This window comes from Meriones unguiculatus, chromosome X (genome assembly GCF_030254825.1).
Source record: "Meriones unguiculatus strain TT.TT164.6M chromosome X, Bangor_MerUng_6.1, whole genome shotgun sequence".
Taxonomy (NCBI): Eukaryota; Metazoa; Chordata; class Mammalia; order Rodentia; family Muridae; genus Meriones; species Meriones unguiculatus.
The window spans coordinates 64,733,774-64,755,008 of NC_083369.1; the positions used below are offsets into that span (position 1 = coordinate 64,733,774).

Here is a 21,235-nt window from a genome sequence, read left to right on the forward strand (position 1 = left end):
TAGCTCTATGGAAAAGCAAGTCAGATATACATATATATTTATATAAACACTATACAGAGTTGCAAGGTCATCTCCCAAAACTGCAAACAAGATGCTTACAAACAAGAAAGTTTAAGAGTATTTACAAAGGAAGGCAAACACAGAGCAACTCAAAGCAGATCTGTGAAGAAGAAATAGCAAATGTAATGAACTTTTGGAACCATAGCTTTAGGTTTTACTGATCAGGTAATTATGTATGACACCAAACTAATGTAGCGGTCACATACACAAATCGTTCCATCCTTAGATTTTTCAGCAGCATAAACTAGTCACTGGAAGGTAAGTGGTATGTCGGTACACAAATTCCATCGATTCTTCCAGCACAATACTGAATAAATCAATTATGTCTGTAAACTAAGAAACTGTGTTTAAAAGATTGCGTATTTGTTATGCTGTACCTGTGACTATTTGTCCCTGTGACTAATTGTATGTCCTGTTGTGTATGAGGTTTCCATTCATTTATTCAGCAAGTGTGCTACCCCTTTAATCTACCTTCTGTACCCTGTCTTTTGGCAGCCCCTGAACCAAATACGTGAATAAAGTAATACAGCAGTTTCCCCCAAATAATCTTTCATGTTACAATTCTGAACGATTATGACAACTCACTTCGATATAAAATGGTAATGAAAAGTCTGAAGAAAGGCTGCATAAAGAGTACACTGTTATGATGAACAAAAGCCACACTGCATTACTGAATTAGGTAGGAACAAGAGAGGCACCTGGAGAGAGTGATGAAAGAAAGCAATGCCTTAGCAATGACCAGACACTGGGTTAATGGCTGGCCTCGAAGCTACACCCTCTCCTCAGCACAATTCACAGGGAAAAAGGAGCACCCCTCCCCCCCCCCATCCCTTTGCTTAGTAGGCAGGGAGAAACAATAGAAGTCAACTCGGTTCTTCAGAAAGTTAGTTCAGCAACATGTACTAGAAGCCTGCTCAAAGACAAAAGCACACGTTCAAAGATGTAGGAACCGAGTGGCAGAGAACTTCAGGTAAATATTACACTACTCCAAAGTTGTACGTTAAATGAGAAGCATTTTTTTAAAACAGAGTTACACATAACAGGTACATCTATAATCACGTGTTCACAGGTACAAAAAGGTGCACATACACACAAATGTGTGCATTCACACACTTGCACTCACACAGTTTTGCAGACACTTGCTAAAACACTCACACCCATCTGTGAGATGATGAGGTTTTGCCAGTGATGGTACTAAAGCCAAGAGCTGTGTACCACTATGTAACAAAACTCTAAGCAAGCTTCAAGACCTTTGTACCTATCCTGTGTGGTTACCACCTGCTATTTTCATGTTCCCAAAGGTCTAGGTTCCTAAAATCTTAATTCAGTTTCCATCAGAAGCAAGCAAAAGTAGGAAGGGGGAGCTTGCTCTGATATTTTTTTCTTTTAAAATTGTACATCTTATATTGGCTCAATGGTTCAGAATGAAACAAGGCCTTATAAGAGGTTCCTTTTGGCTTAAGTTTTAGGCAGATGATCAATTGGTGGGTATACCCTAATTTCTGAATATAGGAAACTTAATTTATTTCTAGGTATCCTGGACATAAGGGGGGAGAATCATTACTGGGGAAAGCCAGAAAGAGGGGAAGGCAGTTTGAAGGGTAGGAGGGAGGAGACTCCAGAGAGGCAAAAAAGGATATGAAGGCTTACTTGCCTCTTTACAGGAATAAATGTAGGTTTCAAAATAAAATCAAAACAATATGTTTGGAAATGCTCAATCTGATAGCAGACCATCATCAGGTTCTACACAAACAAGTAGACAACCTGCTCCTTGGATCTGCCTTTAAAATGCTAGAAATATTTTGTCAAGATATCACTTTAGTTCATGTCTAGTGTCAACAGAATGTCATAGTATTGTTAATGAGCAAAATCTAAGATAATCTGCCCTTTAGTCATGTCTTTAAAGTACTGAAAATGCCCCGTCAATATAGAAGTTCAGTTCATAGTAATTTTTTGACCAAGAAATGTTTTAAGCATGTACTTTTCAGGAAAAAAAAATTTTCCAGGTCATACCTACCTTCTCATTCACTTATGTTTCTTTATCTGCCATCATTTAAAGATGTTCACATTGAAAATTCATCCAGGTATTTTATGTCATTAAAATTGATGCTGGTTATATTTACATAGATTCAACACATTTTTAGAGAGGAAAATCATACTTTTATGAGATACTAACTTATAGCATCTCATTCTTTTCAAAAAGGCAGATCAGGGAAACTAGGAAACAAAGCCAATGTACAGTGTACACATCCTTAAGTCAGCCAATGGATCTAGGAGTCAGTAGCAAGAATGAACTCCACGAGGCTCATTCAGCTGTCACAGTCCAATTGTTGAGTGGTAGAAATTGAGATTGCTTTCTATTCAGAAGCTTCAGAATTTTCTTTCTTTTAGGCAGATCTGGAGTAGATGAAGATTAAATTCTGTGTCATTTTTCTTCTAAAATGTGTTTGGTTTTGTTGACAATGTAATAACTCTAAAATAAATAACAAGACAAAAAGTTATTTTCAAAATTAACATGAAGCACCATCACCCCCTCTGCATTAGAAAACAAAAGGAAACAAAACCAAAAGAGGTTCCTGAGAGATGAATTGAGGATGCTGCCTTGGCGTAGACGTAGTTAATCAATACTGTGAGCTGACTGTGCAGAAAAAAACACAAGTTGGGCAAAAACACTAGGAGAGTTACAATTTACCCAGGATGCCACCTTGACACTGCTGCTGGAGAGTTACTTGGAATGTGTGAATACTCTTCTATTTTGTGCCAGTTGGTCCCCTGAAGGAGGCCTTAGACAGAGAATGTTCTTTCTCCTGCATGCTTAAGTCTACTTTTACCTTAGGTGACACAAGTCAAAGGATTTAAGAATATCCTTGATAATAGTCTCCGGACTAAATGATGGAATTTCTTCTAGGACAACTAGTTATAACTACAAAGATTTGGCTGAAATTTCCATTTCTCTATCAAAAAGATACAACTTTCTTAACTATTAATGTATTAACTATACATGATTGGGAACATGGTTTATAAAGAAGTGGGAATTAAGTATGTGGATGAAGTTACTGGAATGAAGAAGGGAAAGAAAATGCCCAACAAGTAGATTATGGAGTGCCAATGTTACTTTAGGCCCTGGCTACAAAGCAGCCAATATTTCATGTTACCTGAAACTTCAAGCTTAAGGAATCCAGGGAAAGTTTCCTCCAATATAGGCTTCAAGTAAAAGATCTTCAGTTAACCAGAAGTAGTTATTTCTTTTTACAAATATTCTGATTAATGCAACGTAATTGAGCACCAAAGTCTCCATTCCTTCTGTATTTTTGTGGTTATTAATTACATTCATTGTAGAGATCTTTCCTTCATATTAAAAATCTTAAAAAGAAGAACCCTAGATGTGAAAGTATTAAGTCTTCCTGTGAGCACTGAATTTGTGAAATTTAAGTTCTACTAAGAGAGAGAGTATATATGGTCATTACAGAATGGTAAACTGTGGGTGTTTATATTAACAACTCATTTTCCTATGACAAAATTGGGTTAGGTAGGTATCCTGGAATTATATTTAAATGTCATCTACAAGTTTTTAACAGAAACATGATACAAGGGTATCTCATAAATTTAGTTTATTTTAATATGTACTATATTTATAAGTTTATATATATATATATATATATATATATATAACATTGAATTTGCTTCAATAGGATTTTCTGAATATCATACATCATGTACTACACTTCATGTATAAATTAAGGCCCTAAGTATCCAAGAGATAATGCTTGGAATTAGGACGATTTATTGTTATTGGGGTCATTTTTCTTCTTTGCTTTAAGAAAAATAACAGCAGTTCTTCCAAAGATTTTATTCCTATTTCCATGCCTTCCTATAACACTTGCATCAACACTGGGTGAAGAGTGAATAACCTACTAAAACCAAGCAATTGGTTGTGTAATTTCAAGTTTACAAAATATATTTGTATATGGGAATAAGGCTTTCCAAACAAGGATAATCCCCTAATAATTTAACTTGCTTTTACAATGCTTCATTGGAACTGGAACCACAGATTTGCTTTTATAATTATGCTTTTCTTAGGGCCATATTAAAATGAGTTTACATTTCCTGAACACATTCCAAAGAACAGCAAAAGGAAGCAATTCACAAGCTTGCTAGATAGTGGAAGAAAGCAATTCAGCATTGAACCTCATTCCTAAATGTCTACAAAAGGAATATCAAAGAGCGGACATTCACACCATATGTTCCTTTCCTATTCATTTTTATAACATCTCACCACCTGAAAAATGAATGGTAATACCTTGTGAAATGTTATCTGGTCTGGGTTTAATTTTTCATTTGATAGTGACAGGTTTTAAACACTTACCTTATTGTGTACATAATTTTCCAATTAGTCAAAGCTCTTTTTAACGTCAAGTTAATTCCACCCTTTTAATAAAGTTTTTTTCTTTATAAGAAAAAGAACTTTAAAGGCCTTTGATAGGTCAAAAGATTTCTCTTCTGATTCTTCCAGAGTCTGTAAGGTATTGTTTTGTTCTTATAAACTAATAAAAAACAATTTCTCTGCTTCAATTTTGATAATGTTAAAAACTGGAACATTAATCTTTAATACATTAATGAAGCATACATGACTTTAGGACCCCTGAAAATTTATAGCTTGAACCAAGAAGGCAGTTTCTCCCGAGTATTCCAGATCTCTTTATAAGAAACATAAATGTCCTTCTATTAGGGTTTGAAGTCTGAAACAGCAGACCAGAGAAAGATGTAATTCCAACAGAACGTAGGATTGTTCTCTTGCTTTCTTTCCATCATCCCAACCTTACTGTCTCAGTTATTTTTTCAGGTCTGATTTTCCTCCATATCAAAGTCATATTGAAAACACTATTCATTACACAGTATGCTAACCTCACAATCTACTGGTGATCACATTATCAGAGGTAATCATGTAAATCAACCAAAGCAAAGAAACCAAAGTGAATGAAGGGAAATGGAAGCCTAGGCCCCATAGATGAATATGTAAAACTCAATCATGCTACTTAACTTAGCAGTTGCTGGGTTATATGCAAGTTTCATCTCTTCAATAAGAACTGTTCTCACATTTCTGTGCTTGATGAATATACAGGATGTTGATCCTGTATAAGTTGATAAATAGGAAGTACTGTCCCTACAGCAAGAAAATTAACAAGAACTGCTACTGGTCTTTACAATGCCACCCATACTATCTCTTTCTTAAAGCAAAGGATAAAATATGTTTTTCTCACAGTGGCAATGATTTTCCAAGAGAACTGTCAAAAGAATCTGAAATGAAAATTGATGCCACTTGTAAAGCTCCATTCTTTTTAAAGGACAGCCTTATTGTTTGACATCTGCCCTTCATGATCAGGCTCTGGGACACAAGCTGGTTCATTCCAGTCCTAATTCTTTATAAATAGGTTGTTTGGGGATCAGTCACTTTATTTTTCATCCTAAGTTACTTTCCCCAACATAGCCCAACACACGCTTGGGCTCCTTCACTCTGCTGTCTAGTTACTGCTAACACAAAGAATGCAAGTTAGTAGAATTTTAATATGTTCATCTTCAATTTTCAAAAGATATATAGTCCCAGGTTTGTTGTTAGTTAAAACTCATAATAAACTACCTCATAGAAACAGTTGTAAAAATGATCTACATATGACTCTATTTAACCTCTTTAGTTCTTGAACCAACAGAGGAACTGTTTTATCCAATCATTTCTGTGAAAAGCATTGAAGGTTTCAATTTGGAACTCCAGGGAAGTAGGTCTTCCAGCTATGATGGATGATAGAAAAAATAATGTCTCCTAAAGTTGAAAAGTTAAAATCGCATTCCCTAGTCACTCATTCAAGGGCACGGCAGAGGGACATGTGAGAGGTTTTCAAGATCAATTTGGAGTTATAGACTTGATTGATATTATATATTCCAAGTCTTCAAGTAGAAAATTAGTAATCATATTGAGGCAAATTATATAAATTTTAAGATCTAGCTACAGTCATCACAATTTATGGGGAATGAATATTCAGCACATTTCAAAGGTCTGATTAGCATCACACATATTGTGGTCAATCTAAGCATAGAAATAGTTTTAAATATTACCCTGGATACCACTGCACCAAAAATGACAGTGGACCAAGCAGGACATTCTCAGAAGTGTACAATATAAAATGTAATCCCTACAAGAAAAGCTGCTGCTTTCTGCTGAGATCAAGCAAGCTGGGGCTAGGGATATCTAGGCCAGTAGTTCTAGATAGGTCTTAGTGGATTCCTAGAATTGGCCCTCAATTTCTCTATTAGAGAGAAACCAGGTAAAGTCTTTTTTTTTTTTCTGAAATGAAGGGCACAAGTCAGGTAAAGAGCAGCTTGACAATCCAGGTCATGAAATATAAGCAATGGCAACAATGAAGAAGGTATATCAGAATGCAGGGAAAAATAGCAATCACTTTTTCATTTCTCTAAATAAATATTTAAGTATCCATTTTCTATTTGAAAAGGAATCACATCATTAGTCTAAAGTAAAAAAAAAAAAACTTTAAATGAATGCAAATTGAAACCAGCATATTTGTTAATATTAAAAGCTCCTAAAAATGTCCCATCTTAAATGTTAAGCCCATGATTCCACATCTGTGTGCCCAATAATCAATGTAGAGTAGCTAGAGAACAATCTTATGTTCATAAAGCAAACATAAAATCTTAACAATGCTATTAATAGGTTTAAAGTTTGCATTTTGATAGTTGTGCCAAAAACCCAAGAAGATTGTAATGTATTCATTTCATTATTCTAAAATTTGTCTAAGTCTCCATTTCTCACCCAGTAAATGATCTGCAAAGTTGCTCAACAGCTCCTCTAACATCAAACATACTATGGGTTTTAAGCATTTTTAAAATTTGGATATTTATTTATTTAGAATTTTTATTCATTATATATCCTGACTGCAGTCCCCTCTCTCAACTGCCCCCAGTCTCAACTTCCCTTCCTCTTCCCCTTCCCCTAGTCCACTGAAAAGGGAAGTTCTCCACCGTTGCCATCTGCCTATAGCCTGTATCAGGACAGTCTGGATCCTCCTCCTCCCTGGCCTGGCAAGGCTGCATCACCAGGGGCACATGATCAAAGAGCAGTCAACTGAGTTCATGGTAGAGGCAGCCCCTGCTTCCCTCACTCAGAGATCTATATGGAGACTAAGCTGCCAATCAGCCACATCTGAGCAGGGGGTCTAAGTCCTCTCCATTCATGATCCTCCATTGGTGCATAAGTCTCTGCAGGATCACCTTACAAAAGGTTTTTCCAAAAACTGCCAATAAAATGTCCGGGATATTTTTACATAGTCTTAAAGGCCTTAAAAACGTGGTAAAGAAAATGAATTTAATTTTAAACAAACATTATTTAATGTCCAACAGAGAAGATATGATTTAAGTCTTCTAAAGTCTGCCTTCCTAAACGGCCTAAAGCATGGCGTGTGCACACATACACCAGCATACATATCTACAGCATCTTTTTACCCTGTCTGTCTTATTTTATCCTGTTATGCTCACTGTAGTAGTTTAGATTAAATACTAGATTGATACAGAAAGAATAAATTAAATGAAAAAGCTCACAATAGTTGACAAATGTCATTATTAGCAAAGCCATAGAAATCTAAATTCAGTTAAGGAGAGGACCAATAATCAGAATTTACTGACAACACCTCAATTCACTTACTTTCCTTTCCAATGTTTCTTTTTCATTTAAACACTTAGATATAACACACACACACACACACATACACACACACACACACACACACACACACACACAATTTGTGCTTGGGAAATAAGAGCGGCTAACTCCTCTCTAGATCAGATTTAAAACATTAAGTTCCAGCTAAGGTCAATTTTTTTATTCTAAAAGGGCCATGCCAAACAGTTCAATATAACAAAGATCACCTGAGCCCTGACAAATGGTCCAGTTAGAACACTCTGAGTGAATTACAATAAAATTTGCTACCACTGAATTAAAGCATTCTTATATTTTTGCTCCCAATGCTTTCATATATAACAATACAAATATGACAAATTAAGCACTTGCTTAAAGGGCATTGTGTTGTGTTAAATAGGGCATTAGATTGGAAAACAGATGTTTGAGTTACATTTCCACCTCTGCCACTTACCTTCATGAATACAGGAAAATTCTTTACTCCAGTTTCACTTTCAGTACATACGATCAGTAAAATAATGAATGGGAATGTGTTTTTAAAAATACATGGCAATCAATCTGTAACTATAAATCATTCCCTCAATCAACAAGCTGACAATTTAACAACAGTCCATTTCTTGCTGCAATGGCCAGCCATGTCTGTTCCAACATGAAGGTTTCTGGTTTTTGTTTTATGTTTGTTTGTTTGTTTTTGAGAAACCCAAGTTTGCTTCCCAAGATAAACACCTGCCAATGACTTGGAAGTATTTTGGTTCATGTTTGGTGATTAGAGACAGGGAAAGAAAGCTAAATATCCTGGTTGAGTATTTATGAATGTCTGGTGTACGTAATTAAAGTCTTGGCCCTGATTTCAATGTTTTGTTCCTAGCTGACATTTTCTATCCTAGAAGCATCAGTCTTAAAATAGAACAAATGCAAATGAATAATTATTGCCAACAACTTTAGCTAACTTTAACTGAGTGAAATACTCTTTAATTGTTTAGGTCAAATACCTCGCTTCTCAACAAAGAAAGATCCAGATTTAGGGGTGGGGGGAAACGATGAATGCTGTATAAAATAAGTTATAGCTGTGACCCATAAGTTATAGCTGGAAGTTCTCTGGTATCTGGAGATTATTTTCTAGTTATTAACAATAAATAAACCTAATACATTAAAAATGATTTGCTTCAGCACCAATAATTTATAGCAACAGGACTTGGCAGAAGGACAATGGTAAAAAAGCTTGTGCTTCCTATGTGGCTGTAGTAGGAACTAAAGTGTCAAAATCTAATTACTAGTTTTTGGCCTTTTAATACAAAGTGCTGTCATAATATAACTAATTTGGCTGACCAATTATTTCATGCCATCTACAGCTGCCCATTTCATACTCTTATGTCATGAATAAAAATATCAGGGAAATTTACATCCCAAATCACTTCAACCTATCAATTTTATATCAGATAAATTATTAAAAGAAGCAAAAAGGCACACAAGGACTTAGGAATAGACTAAAGCACATGGGAAATGACACTCTTCTAAATGCTAATGTGTTCAAAAGCTGAAGCTTTCATCATTGAGGAATTGCTTTAAAATATTTCCTTCATTAAAAAAATACATACTCATATTCTAGATGTTTCTTTCTAAATTGATTTAAACAAGTAAATATAAAATACATGAAGCTTGACTGTAGATAAATAAGTTTATATGAATTATAATCTCACATTTTAAACAGATCTCAACGTAAAGATCACAACTGTGGATAATCATGTGTAATACTATTAATGAAAGTAAAGCCATAAAAATGTGACTCCGAATTTTTACTTAGCTTTGTGTTCCTAAATATAGTAGTTAACACTCACAACCAGAATACTGATCCTAACTACATAAAATAATACATAATACTTCAATATGCCAGTTTAAACATATTCCATAAATTAAAATTAATGTATTAAGCTGTGTGACTCCTAATATTGTGCCTTATTTCTTATTCACAGCACTGTTTGTTTCTTAACATGATGTATTCAGTTTTTTATGCTAAATAAGAAAATAAAGATAGAACAGAAATAGATGGAAGTTCATCTCTAGCTATAGAGGGAAACAATCAGATTTATTTGGCATGTTTTAAACACTTGACAGACAACACTTTATCGATTCACATTAAAATGCTAACTAGTATCACTTTCTGCAATAGGTTGTTTCAATACCACACTTCTTCCTGTGCCCTTCCATATGCTATATTGCAACAAATTACATGTCACATCTCTCTTTAAAACCAAAAATTAGCTAGTTTTCAAAAAATATCTAAATCTTCAATTTAAATGCTTAAAATTTCACCTCAGTGTTAAAACAATGACGAAATAAAAATACATTTTATTTGTACAATGATTTCATGTTCCAAAATGCTTCCATAGTTATTGACATATATCAGTGTAAGCTTCTGCCTATCTATGAGATATGACTTCAATGGCGTAGTCCCTCAATAAAGTTAGGAATTTCCTCAATAAACAATACAATTATAGAATATTAGGTATTCAATATAGCTACAAAGCTATTAGTCAGTAATTTATGCAAATATAATGGCCACTGCATAGCAATAATCCTCAGATCAGAGTTTATTTGAAGAACAGTATGATCTCACTATTTTTATTTTTTTGTGTGAACAAAGATCAGAACGTGTAGGCATTGGAAAACGTAGGCATCATTTAAAGAAATCACGGGTCACAAGCAGTTACTCTTCTAATGTTGAATTTTACATCAAAGTTGTACATAGTACCTTGAGCAGTTATGGTTCAGCATAAGATCTAACTATAACTTATTGGAAATGTAATTTATGAATTTTAAATCCATAATTAGGAGAGTAGCGCTCTGTGTGTGTGAGTGAGAGACTGGAGAGAGAGAGAGAGTTCGGGAGAAGCTAACAATTTAAAGAACTTTTGAATTAAATTAAGGCAAGCCAAAGCAATTGGATTAAGGCAAGCCAAAGCATCCTTTTGTTGTTTTAATGATCACTCTTTTGGCATATCTGTGCTGCAAATGTGAGTTTTTGTATGGCAAGTTTTCTATAGCAAAGAGATAAAGAGGAGGTAGGGGGCTACACGTGCACTAAATGGGGAGCTGGTAAGGTGACTGCTGTGATCAGTCCCTGGCTTGTTCTGCCTGATCAAGCACAATGGGTAAAGATCCAATCACAAAAGCATTCCAGAGAGCAAGTAAAGCAAAACTCTTCATCAAACTGACTCCTAGAATGAAAACTGCTAGAGACCATCCCTTCCCAGAGAATTCAGCATATTCTTCTAAGGAGAGAAGGCAGGGCAGGCTACATGGGTATCCTCTGCAAACAGTTCTTGAGACTCTCTCAAGACAACATTGTGCACTTTTGTACACAGATGCACTGTTTTGTTCTTATAGTCCTTCTCTTCCTTCCAAAAATTAGGCCTTGAAAAGCTCCCACTGCTCCTGGAGCCCTGTCTTCTTCCTTCAGCCTTTTTATCTTGCTTTCCTCAATCTCCCGGAAGACACACCAATTAAATATTTTATATGCTTTTTAAGGCTTTGAAACACTATCTCTAGCCATATTCAAGATGCCTCTACACCCTCTGTAGAGAGATGGGGTAGGGGAATCAAAAGACGAAAATGAAGCACAACAAAGGTGACTTGCCTTTCCCTACCAGTGACAGAAAAGGAACACTCACGATTTCTCACAATTTATCCCGTGAAAAAAAAAAAAAAAACACCCTTTCCAGACTGTGTTTTTAATCCCCTGGGGTTTTATGCATCCTCTCCCCATTCAGCTGACAAACAAGAGTTAACCTTTTGGGCAAACCAAAGCAAACCAGCCAAACAATGACTGCTTGTTAGAAAGTAACTATGTTAATAGTTGGACGGTTACTGCTAAACTCTCTGCTCTCATTCAAGCCCTGCACTTAACTTAGATTGAGCACTCAAAGAAAAGTATCTTTTAGTTGTGGGCAGAACTAAAGTTTCTGAAGAATGAGTGGCTGGAACTCAGTTTCTGAAGAATCTAGAGAAGCGGGAGTACCTTTGAAAGCTGTGAGTCTTTTAATTTTAACTGCTCCTAAGAAGTAAATCCAATGTTTAACTAATGACTCCAGCTAAATTCAAAGCTTATCTTTTCTCAAAGATCAAAAAGGTATCATGTGAAAATTAAAACTGAATTCTACTCTTACTAAAACAACACTAGTAAATGAACTTATAGCTAACACTGTACCAAGTAAAGCATCGACTCATTCACTTATTTAGCAATTTCCATTAACTCTAGGAATTTTAATTATGAATTCACCAACCTCTTTTCAGAGAGTGGTCACTTCTTGTAGTCACGTCTGGCAAAGTCCATTCTCACGTAAATGTTGTCGTCTTCATCATCGTCATTGTCCTCAGACTCTGCTCTCTCTGTGGGTCTCAGCGCCCGACGTTGACGAGGCGGCAGTGGGGGAGCGGCTGCGTGGACCTCCAGGTCCTCACCTCTGGCAGCTTGATTAAGGGCTCCAGGATTCCAGCCTGCTGCAATGTCCTGGACCCCTCTTACAGCGCGGGCACCAAGAGCATTAGCAACAGGTTGGAACCAGGGAGCTGAGGCGGAGTCAAATCCTGCAGCTGCATGAAAACCGGCAAAGACAGCGCCAAAGCCGGGGGCCACTGCGAGCGCAGAGACTACTACTAAAGCCCTGCTCACTGCCAAGAATGGCGTCCCAGCCTGAGTAGCAACCCTGGCAGAAGCTGAGGGAAGGTCTCTCCCTAATCTGTCAGTTGGGAAAGCAAAGAGAGCGGCTCGGGTGTTGGCAAATAAACTTTGGGACCAGCTTTGTGGGCTTCTTCTCTCCTGCACTTCCTCCTGTATCAGCCTAGCTACAGGTGGCAGTTCAGAGCATTGGCCAGGAAAGAGAGAAATATCCATACAGCACTCAGAGAATGGGTCAACTAAATATATTCGACCGGTTTGAGCATCATAGCGAATGGTACTGTCAGCAAAAGACACGGCTGTTGTCACGGCAGGACTGAAAATCACTTCAATGTGTTCACCCTCCTCCACAATAGCATTGCTTGGAGAAAGACGAAAGGGCCACCTAGCACCAGCCAGAGAAATGGAATTGGCACCTGGTAGAACTCTTAAAAGATCTAAGAGGTGGATTGCTGGATTTGGAAAGGGCACCCCGAATTCAGCATTCAGGTAACCGGAAAAAGCTGTGCTTCTGGGGTCAGTAATTAAGCCCCAGGAATCTGGCAGTCCGTAAATAGAGGGAGCTGGCATAGGTCTCGCTCTCTTAAAGAAGTCAATGTTGATATAGTCGGGAGAGTTGTCATCTCCTCTCTGCTCCTGTATGGGCTTTATTGGTTTGGGCTTTATTTTATTTCCTTTTGCAGTAAAAGAGAGTTGGTTAAGTCTCTTAGCCTTGTTCACTGGGAGAACATCATCCGAAGGCTTTGCAGGTGACCCCCTATCTCCAGGTTTTGAGAATGACCCCTCAATTAAAGGCTTTGATGCTACATTTTTGGTGTCCTGGCTAAAGGAGGTCTCTTTGTCTAGACCCCTCCCCAGGTATTTTCCAGGTAACATCGGAACGTACTCACTATGGTCACACTGTCCCAGGGGTGAGCTCTGAAAGGAGCTTGGCAGAGAAAAGTAAGAGCTCCAACTTTTGGAGGAAGAGCCTCCCTGAGGATTGGGGGGATTTTTAGGAATTGCACCTGCTCCAGGAGCCATAAACATGTAGTCACCGTCACTGTCATTGTCCTTTGAGTCATCCTCTTTATTAGCGTCTGGTGCTTTCAGAGCACTTGGGGCAGGTGGTGGTGGGCTCACTCTGGGAAACATCATCATGTACCCTCTGGAGTCTTCAAAGGGTGACCGAGAGTGGCGCTTCTCGAAAGCAGAGGAATTCTGAGGAGCCATTGGCATATAATCACTGGAACAGGCAAGAGGAGCAGCAACCCCTGGCCTCATTGGTACATATGGGTCATCCTCATCGTCATCAAAAGCTCTGCCTCTGTGAGGCACCCTGGCTGCACCTTCCGGGGGGGTCTCCATCTCTCTCACTTCTTTGGATTCTTTGCATTCTTTTGTGGCTCCTCTGTCTGCACAAAAATAAAGTCGGAATCTCCGCCCAGACTTCCCTTTTCCACCAGTTGCTCCAGCCGGTGGGGGTGGAGGAGGGGTTGGGGGTGGAGGAGGCAGCATTTGCTGGTGCTTGCTTTGAGTGAACTTGCCAAAGTAGGATCTTTTCTTCAGAGATTTGCCACGGTCACCATCACCAGAGTTTTTCCCACCTCCTGAGCCCTTGCTCCCTCCTGAGTTTTTGCTACCACCTGAGTCACGACCATCTCCGGATCCCTGGCCGCTCCCTGAGCCATGGCCACCTCCAGGCCTCTGGCCTCCGCCTGAGCCGTGGCCACCCGCTGTGCCCTGGCCAGTTCCTGAATACTGGTTTCCTCCTGCACCCTGGCCTCCCGAGCCCTGGCCACCTCCAGATCCCTGCCTCCCACCTGAGCACTGGTTTCCTCCTGAGCTTTGACTACTGGAGCCTTGGCCGGTTGAGCCCTGTCCACCTCCTGAGCCTTGGCCACGTCCTGAGCCCCAGCTGTTCATGAAGGGCATGGAATCACCTCCGTTTCCTTCCTTGCTCTCCTTGTCCTTTTCTTCAGAATTGCCAGACCTGGAGCCCAAGGCTCTGTCGTTGGGGGCTTCTTCAGGCTGTGGTACAGGCTGTGGGCTAGGTGTTAAGCGATGGAAAAATCTGGGTGGTACTGAGACGGCTCTCCGGGACCCACGAGCTCTTGGCAGGTGCTCACTTTCTCTCCTGGAGGGAGGCAGAGGCGCACTGGGTGTGATGAAGCGCCTGGGGAAGAGATGCTCTTCCCTGTCACCAATACCCCTGAGGTGGCAAAACTGCTGAAAGCGGGATCTTCGGAGCCAGCCGCCAGGCTCCAGTGGAAGCAAGCCCAGGTGCCTCCTAGTGGACAGCAGGGTTAACAGGTGGGTGCTAACACTAATGCCGTAGTTGAGGCAGCGGGCTCGGTATTCCTCTGCGCACAAGGCTCTCATCTTCTCTAAAAACAACTCATGCATATTTTGGGCCACCACACAGTCATCCACCTGCATCCACAGCTCCCCTGGACCGATGACAGTAGACCTGCCGACTTCCAAGAAGAAGTATTGCTCCGAGTGCCCACAGCGACGAATGCTCAGGAGCTGAACTATCACACTGGCCACGTTGGTATTAAGCCTCACAAACATAACCTCTTCGTTGGTAAGACACAGCCGGAACACACCGCTCAGCTCTTTTCTGTGCCCCAGCCCCTTAGGTTTCACTACTACCTGCCACACATTTTTATAGAAGGGTGGCTCCGTCGCCACTGACGCCTCCCAGGCTGCTGGCTCTCCGTCCGGCTGTGCCCCTAGTGTGAGGCAGCGGCGGCGCCTGCTCTCGAGGATGAGGCTGCTGAGGAGCAAGTACCAGCTTTCTTGTTCAGACTCGTTGTCGGCCACCATCGCGAAGTACTCGTCCTGGGTAAAAAGGGTAATAAGGTGTCGGTACCTGGCATCAGTGCGCTGGCTCACGGAGAAGCACTGGTACAGGATGATCACGCGCCTTGGTGGGATGAGCGTGGGCACCGCAGCCCCAGAGGCGGCCGCCGCTGCAGCAGCCGCCGCGGCGCGGACACTGTGCCGGAACTTCCTGGCGTTTTTGTAGTATTCGAGTCGAGCTGGAGCATCTGCTGTCTCGAGTTTGAGTACGAAGTAACGCTTATGTCCATGCTTTTGCTTCCTCAGGTAGCCGCGTTTGCAGACTTCATCCCCGACGGGGAGGTCCTCCTCTTCGGAGTCGGAGTCTGACCGGGAGCCAGTGGCTGTGGAGAGCCACATGGCTCCCGGACAGGATGACCTGGTCCCAATGAGTGCGGTCGGGGTTCCCAAGGAAAGAAGCGGGGTGGTCGCCAATGCTACTAGAGCTGCGGAGGCTTTGGCTGCTTCAGCTCTCAGTCTCCTAAAGCGCTTGGTTGCCAGCAAAGGAGCAACTCGCCATGGTGATGCACGGTGGTTTTAAGGTAAGCGGAGGTGGGGGGGCGGGCTGGAGAAGGGAGGGCTGGGGGGAAAGAGGCGTTTTCTCCCCAGTCTGCCCGCCCAGACCCCTCCCGCCTAGGTCTGGGTCACCGCCCACTTCACTGGGCTTTCAGCAGAGGCAAAACAACACGTGATCATTGCCTCACGCGGCGGTCCGCTCCAGATCCAGCTGCCAGAGCGGTGGAAAGGCGAAAGTGGCCATCAGTAGAGGTGTGGGAGGGGGACCTGGTACCAGAGAGGCAGGGCCATCTTCAAATCGGCAGAGATCCTTTGGGTGAATACAAGGACCTTTGGTTCAAGGCAGAACCGACGGGAAGAAGCAGGGCTCTCTAGCCACAAAAAACCTAGTGTGGAGTCCCAGAAGGCTAGGGCGGAGGGTGGACATAAGGGGTGAAGGACAGAGCGGCCAGCCACGGGGCCAGGATGGGTTGTCACAGCCCACACTCATTCGACTGGAGGGGTCTAGAGATGGTAGGAGGGGATGGGGCTAACACAGTGTTAGGATGGTTTGTTTGTTTCTGTAGGAAGCCAGGTGAACCCGTTGCAAGGCTCTGATTGGTTATAATACAAGCCAATGGGAGGATCCAGCAAAGGGGTGGCCTTGGATTCATTAATTTAGAGAAAATGGGGACCGGGTGGGCGGAAGGATGAGGAGTCTTGGTTGGGGTTCCATAGTAAGCTTCTTAATCTAGTGTCTCTGGGTCAGGCGGTAAACAACCCTCGGAAAAAGCTGTTAATGGTGGTGATAAATTCCTGCAAATCCCAGAGCCATGGTGACCCCCTCTGCCGGGAGCCCTCTCTTCTTTTTCATATTGCTCACATTTTCCGTTGTGATTGCAGTCTACTCTAGTTCCTCCCGCCTCTCACTGTGAGCAGTTCTTCGTAGAAAGAGTCAGAACTTTGGAAACATGGTATCTACCTGGGTGCTCAGACCTGCTGCACATCGGACTGCACTTGCTTCCTCGCCCTCTCCATTCCTGACAAAAGTCAACGATTCTTAAGACTCAGGAATTACAGAGATGCCTTCAAAGCTAACGCTATCTGTGCACACAAAGTGTACTTCTAGTCCACGAAACACAGATTCTGTCGAAGTAGTGTTTCTATTTGATGACAACTATGAAAGTACAAATTTGGGAGCCTGAGAAGTATATAGCCTTGTTGGAAACAGCCGGACTTACTGAAAACAAACAAACAAACAAAAAACAGGATTGAGCTGTCATGATATACCCCCCCACCCCCGAGGGCAGTGCTTTGAAATGGTGCCTTTTAAGGAATTAACAAATGCTAACTTTTTTTTTTCCTTGAAGGAGACTGGAAAACTATGAAAAACAAAAGCTCTTATCTAGAACACATGACTTTGAATATATTTCACATCCTTCACTTCAAGAAGGTCTTTGCTTCATTTCAGTTTACAAATTGACATCACAAAAATAAGAACCTACTCCCTCCCTTCTTGGAGAAAGTGCCTGAGTGTAAGGTGTAAGTGTAACTTCCTAAAAGTATGTTTCCTGTCCTTCTCTCCACTCTCCTATCCTCTTCTCCCCCATTCTCTTGTTCCCTGTCTTGTCCTCCTCTCCAACCCCTCTCCTCCCCTCATCTCTCTCAATTTCTGCCACAGCTCTGATGCACTCATCTCAGCCTCTTATGGATAGGGATAGAGACACGTTGAGATGTTGAAAAGAAGGATGGTTGGACAAAAAAAAAAAAAAAAAAATTCTCTTTTTAAAGAGAATTTCACCCTTCTTACAGTAGATACTGCAAAGGGTAATATTTATAAATCCAACAGCAAAGTAAGCAAGGATACAGCATAAAAATATACTCCATCTCCTTCTTCTTAAGAATTCCCTTGCTAGGAAGAACACGTTAAAATAGATGGCACCTTCATGATGTTCAGGTTCGGAACGGAGGAAGTGGTTTTATTTGAGACCCAAAGATTAGGAACCATCATTAACATGTCTTTTGCTTCCAGCAGTTTATAAATACAGTGTATTCACAGGTGGTAGAAACAACCATGGTTTGGGGAATGGGCTGGAGACCGTATGAATAAAGGGCTGAGAGCAGGATGAATGTGAATGAACTGGGGTTCCTACCCACAGGTTTCAGCTGCCCTGTCATGTATGTACAAGATTCAGTGCACTTACAATCAAAACTATCATGCATATATTAATTTGAAATTTTATATTTTGTAACATTCTAAATGCACTGTTTTGCTTCTGATAGAGTTGTAAAAAGGCAATGCATTTGAAAATACTGTAACATAACATTTGAAATATATCAAATACATTGAAGTGTTTATTAAATAAAATTTGCAAAATACTGAAATGATTCAATAATCCTTTTGTCTCTAACGCCTATATATACAGAATTTCTACATAGAGCATTATAGACTTATATATAATATGTTTTATTGTTCTTTTCACTCTGCATTATAAGGAAAAACTTTCCCATATTTTTATGAATCAGCCTAAACACCATTTTAATAGTATTATAATATACCACACAGTAGTGATAAGACAATATATTCTGAGTTCTAAGGTATATTATTGTAATTAATCATTTTTTTCAGTTCTGTAAATAATACTGCCAGGAAAATCTTGAATTATGCCTTTAAAATGTTTAAATCATTACTTTTATAAATCAAAGACTAGAATTACTGGCATAAAAATATGTATATTTCTATATTATTTTTTAAGAATTTTATTACTTTACTCTGCAATCACATCATTTGTCACTATTAGATATTCTTAATTTTAAAAATACTAATAAACAAAATGCTATCTCACTGTTAAATTTTTCATTTTTTTTTTACCAGTATGGTAAAATGTTTATCTGCTATGTATTGTCTTCTGTAAAGTATCCTTTTAATTTCTTTGCTTCATCCATTGGATTCTTATTTTATGTATTGATTAGTTTATATAATAAATATTTTTAAATTTTGTCATATTTATTACAAGTTTTTTCCTTCAGCTGCTGATTTTTAAAAAATCACATCAAACTTGATTCCCTTCTATTCTAAAGAGAGTTGTAAATTTTACTCAACAGATTTTGCAGGTCAGGCTAACAGAGTGCTATCAGAATCCCTTCTAATTCTCTCTTTAAGTGATCATATAGCTGACCTTGTATGTTTTTTGAAAGGTTGGTTTTCGTGTCAATTAATTATTAGAGAGAATTTACTCTAGATTAATTTATATATCATACTGAAACAATATGATGGTATTCTCTGGTGTAGGGGGAACCAGTGTATTTTTTAAAAAGGGATTTTTTTTTTTTAAGAAACACAGTGAATGGTTAACCATGCTGATCACTTTTTGCTCAACATACATTAGTTGACTACAGCAAAGTGGAATTAGAGCTCTAGTGAGATGTTTCATGCAGGGATTTTCCTTTGTATGTTTCTTACAATAAAAGTGAATCTGGAAGCATAAACCCTGGAGAGCAGAGAGAATATTTCACTAGAAGAGCATCATTTTCTTCCCCTTAGGTCAATCAAAGCTCTTGTGTGCTGGAGTTGTTCCAGTACAGACACTTTTGGGAGAGACTACTATATATGCAAACTTTCATCTTCCTGAACAACTTAATGATATAGAATAGTTGCTTAGGTCAGGTTTCTGTAGGCAAAATAAAGCAGAGGATTGTCATAGACATCAAAATGGTTCAGATAAAAGGTGTTTAGCTGGAGCTTGCCTCTATTTTCCTTTCCCTGTATGCTGTGTGTCTTAGGGGTTTTTTGTTTGTTTTTTTGACTTGTTACTTGAGAAAGCCAAAGTTGCTTTGCATGTTCAGTCATTACTACCTTTAAATTTGGAGTCTGAGCTGTTTGATACGCATCTTTTTAAAGTAATGGATGAGAAATAATAACTATCTGCAATAATTAATATTGCATTTACTAGTTTAGCTTAGGGAAACCCCACAAGCAATGCCACTAATATTTTACATCTAGAAAGCAAACAAAATGGATAGACCATTTTGGTATCTTTATCTTTCCAGTGAAAAATACACATTTAAAATGGTTTGCTTTTTTAAAGGTTTTTCTGGGTGTCCTGTTATTAAAAAGTAATCATTTGACTGTCTAGTCCTCATAGTAAAAATTTACTCTTCCATTATCCACATGATTATTGATATTCAAATTGTAAAATAAAAGTAGCTAATTAAAATGTGAATTTACTTAACTGAAAAATTAAACTGTTGCATGAAATATGAATACCAAGATCCATTATTCAAGAGAATAAAGCATAAGAAATTACCAGCATAACAGAGCTATTATTCTTGTCCAATGTACAAATTATGCCATAGTTATTATCTTAGTGATACTGATTAATTTTTCTGTTTCAACATAAACAAAGATACGCATGATGAACATGCTTTTTCCACTAAGCAGACATAAGGGCTCTTGCTTCCCTTAACAGATGATGGTTCTGCCTCTCAGGGTTTTGTTTTGTTTTCCTCAAAACCTCTTCTGAAGAAAACAACAGTGAGAAAGAAAATGTCCTTGCTGTACACAGAACAGTTCTATTTGCTACTTTTGTTTCCTAGCAGTCAATGGCTAAAGTAATTAGAACAAATATGTGGTTTAAATAGGCTCCTAAAGCTGCCTTGCTATCTTAAGTCAACTGAAAATTAACTCTGTTAACAAATAGGCATCCCTTTCCACCTCCAAAAGAGACAAAACTTTATTTGTAAATTACTTTTAGTAAGTTCATTAAATGTCAAAACAATGAAATAGGATAGATTTCACATAAAGTTAAATGGTTTCACACTCCACATTTTGTGTAACTTTGCTACAAAGGAACAATAGAAAATGTAGTGTTATACTGTTTCTTACTGTTAAAATGCATTATAAAACATGAATTCATATTCTCCCACTTGTCTTCAAAAGTTATAATATTTCTTCAGCAAGTAAGATTATGTTGTGGCTAACGTATTACTGTTTTTTCTTTAAGATTCATGATTAAATGTATGGTTTGTAAGTTTTATTTTTTATTTTGAGAAAAATCATGCCCAGGCTGCCATTAAACTCCCAGTCTCAAGTGGTCCTCCTGTGTCAGCCTTCTGAGTAGATGAGACTACAGCTATGAACCTAGTGTGAGCAATTCAAATTTACAAAGCAAATATCACAGACCTGCATTTTCTTTTAAATGTTAAGGAAAATATATGAAGAGAATATACTTTAGGTTTAATGTGAATTGCTCTTTCTCGCATGATTCTGTAACTACCAACTAGGTGTTATCCTTCCATTTCCCTTTAATTGGCAACTGACTTCTTCAGTCTACATTTTCCTATATGTCACTGTCATCATAAGACTCCCTGCTTAAAGATATGTGAAAGACTCTTCTGCATTTCTCATAATACAAATTGTTAAGTCCACTATTACATTGTTCTCTTTCTACTAGGACCCAGTCAGCCAACATTCT

General features: G+C 39.1%; 1 protein-coding gene across 1 annotated transcript; it reads right to left on the reverse strand.

Annotated features, from left to right (window-relative positions):
- Irs4 (insulin receptor substrate 4) lies at positions 1-15,786 on the reverse strand. The gene is given in 3 exon segments (XM_021626981.2): positions 1-2,533; positions 12,049-15,749; positions 15,751-15,786. Coding segments are annotated over 2 exon segments (3,720 nt in total). The 3' UTR covers positions 1-2,533; positions 12,049-12,065.
- Between the last annotated feature and the right edge of the window lie 5,449 nt (positions 15,787-21,235).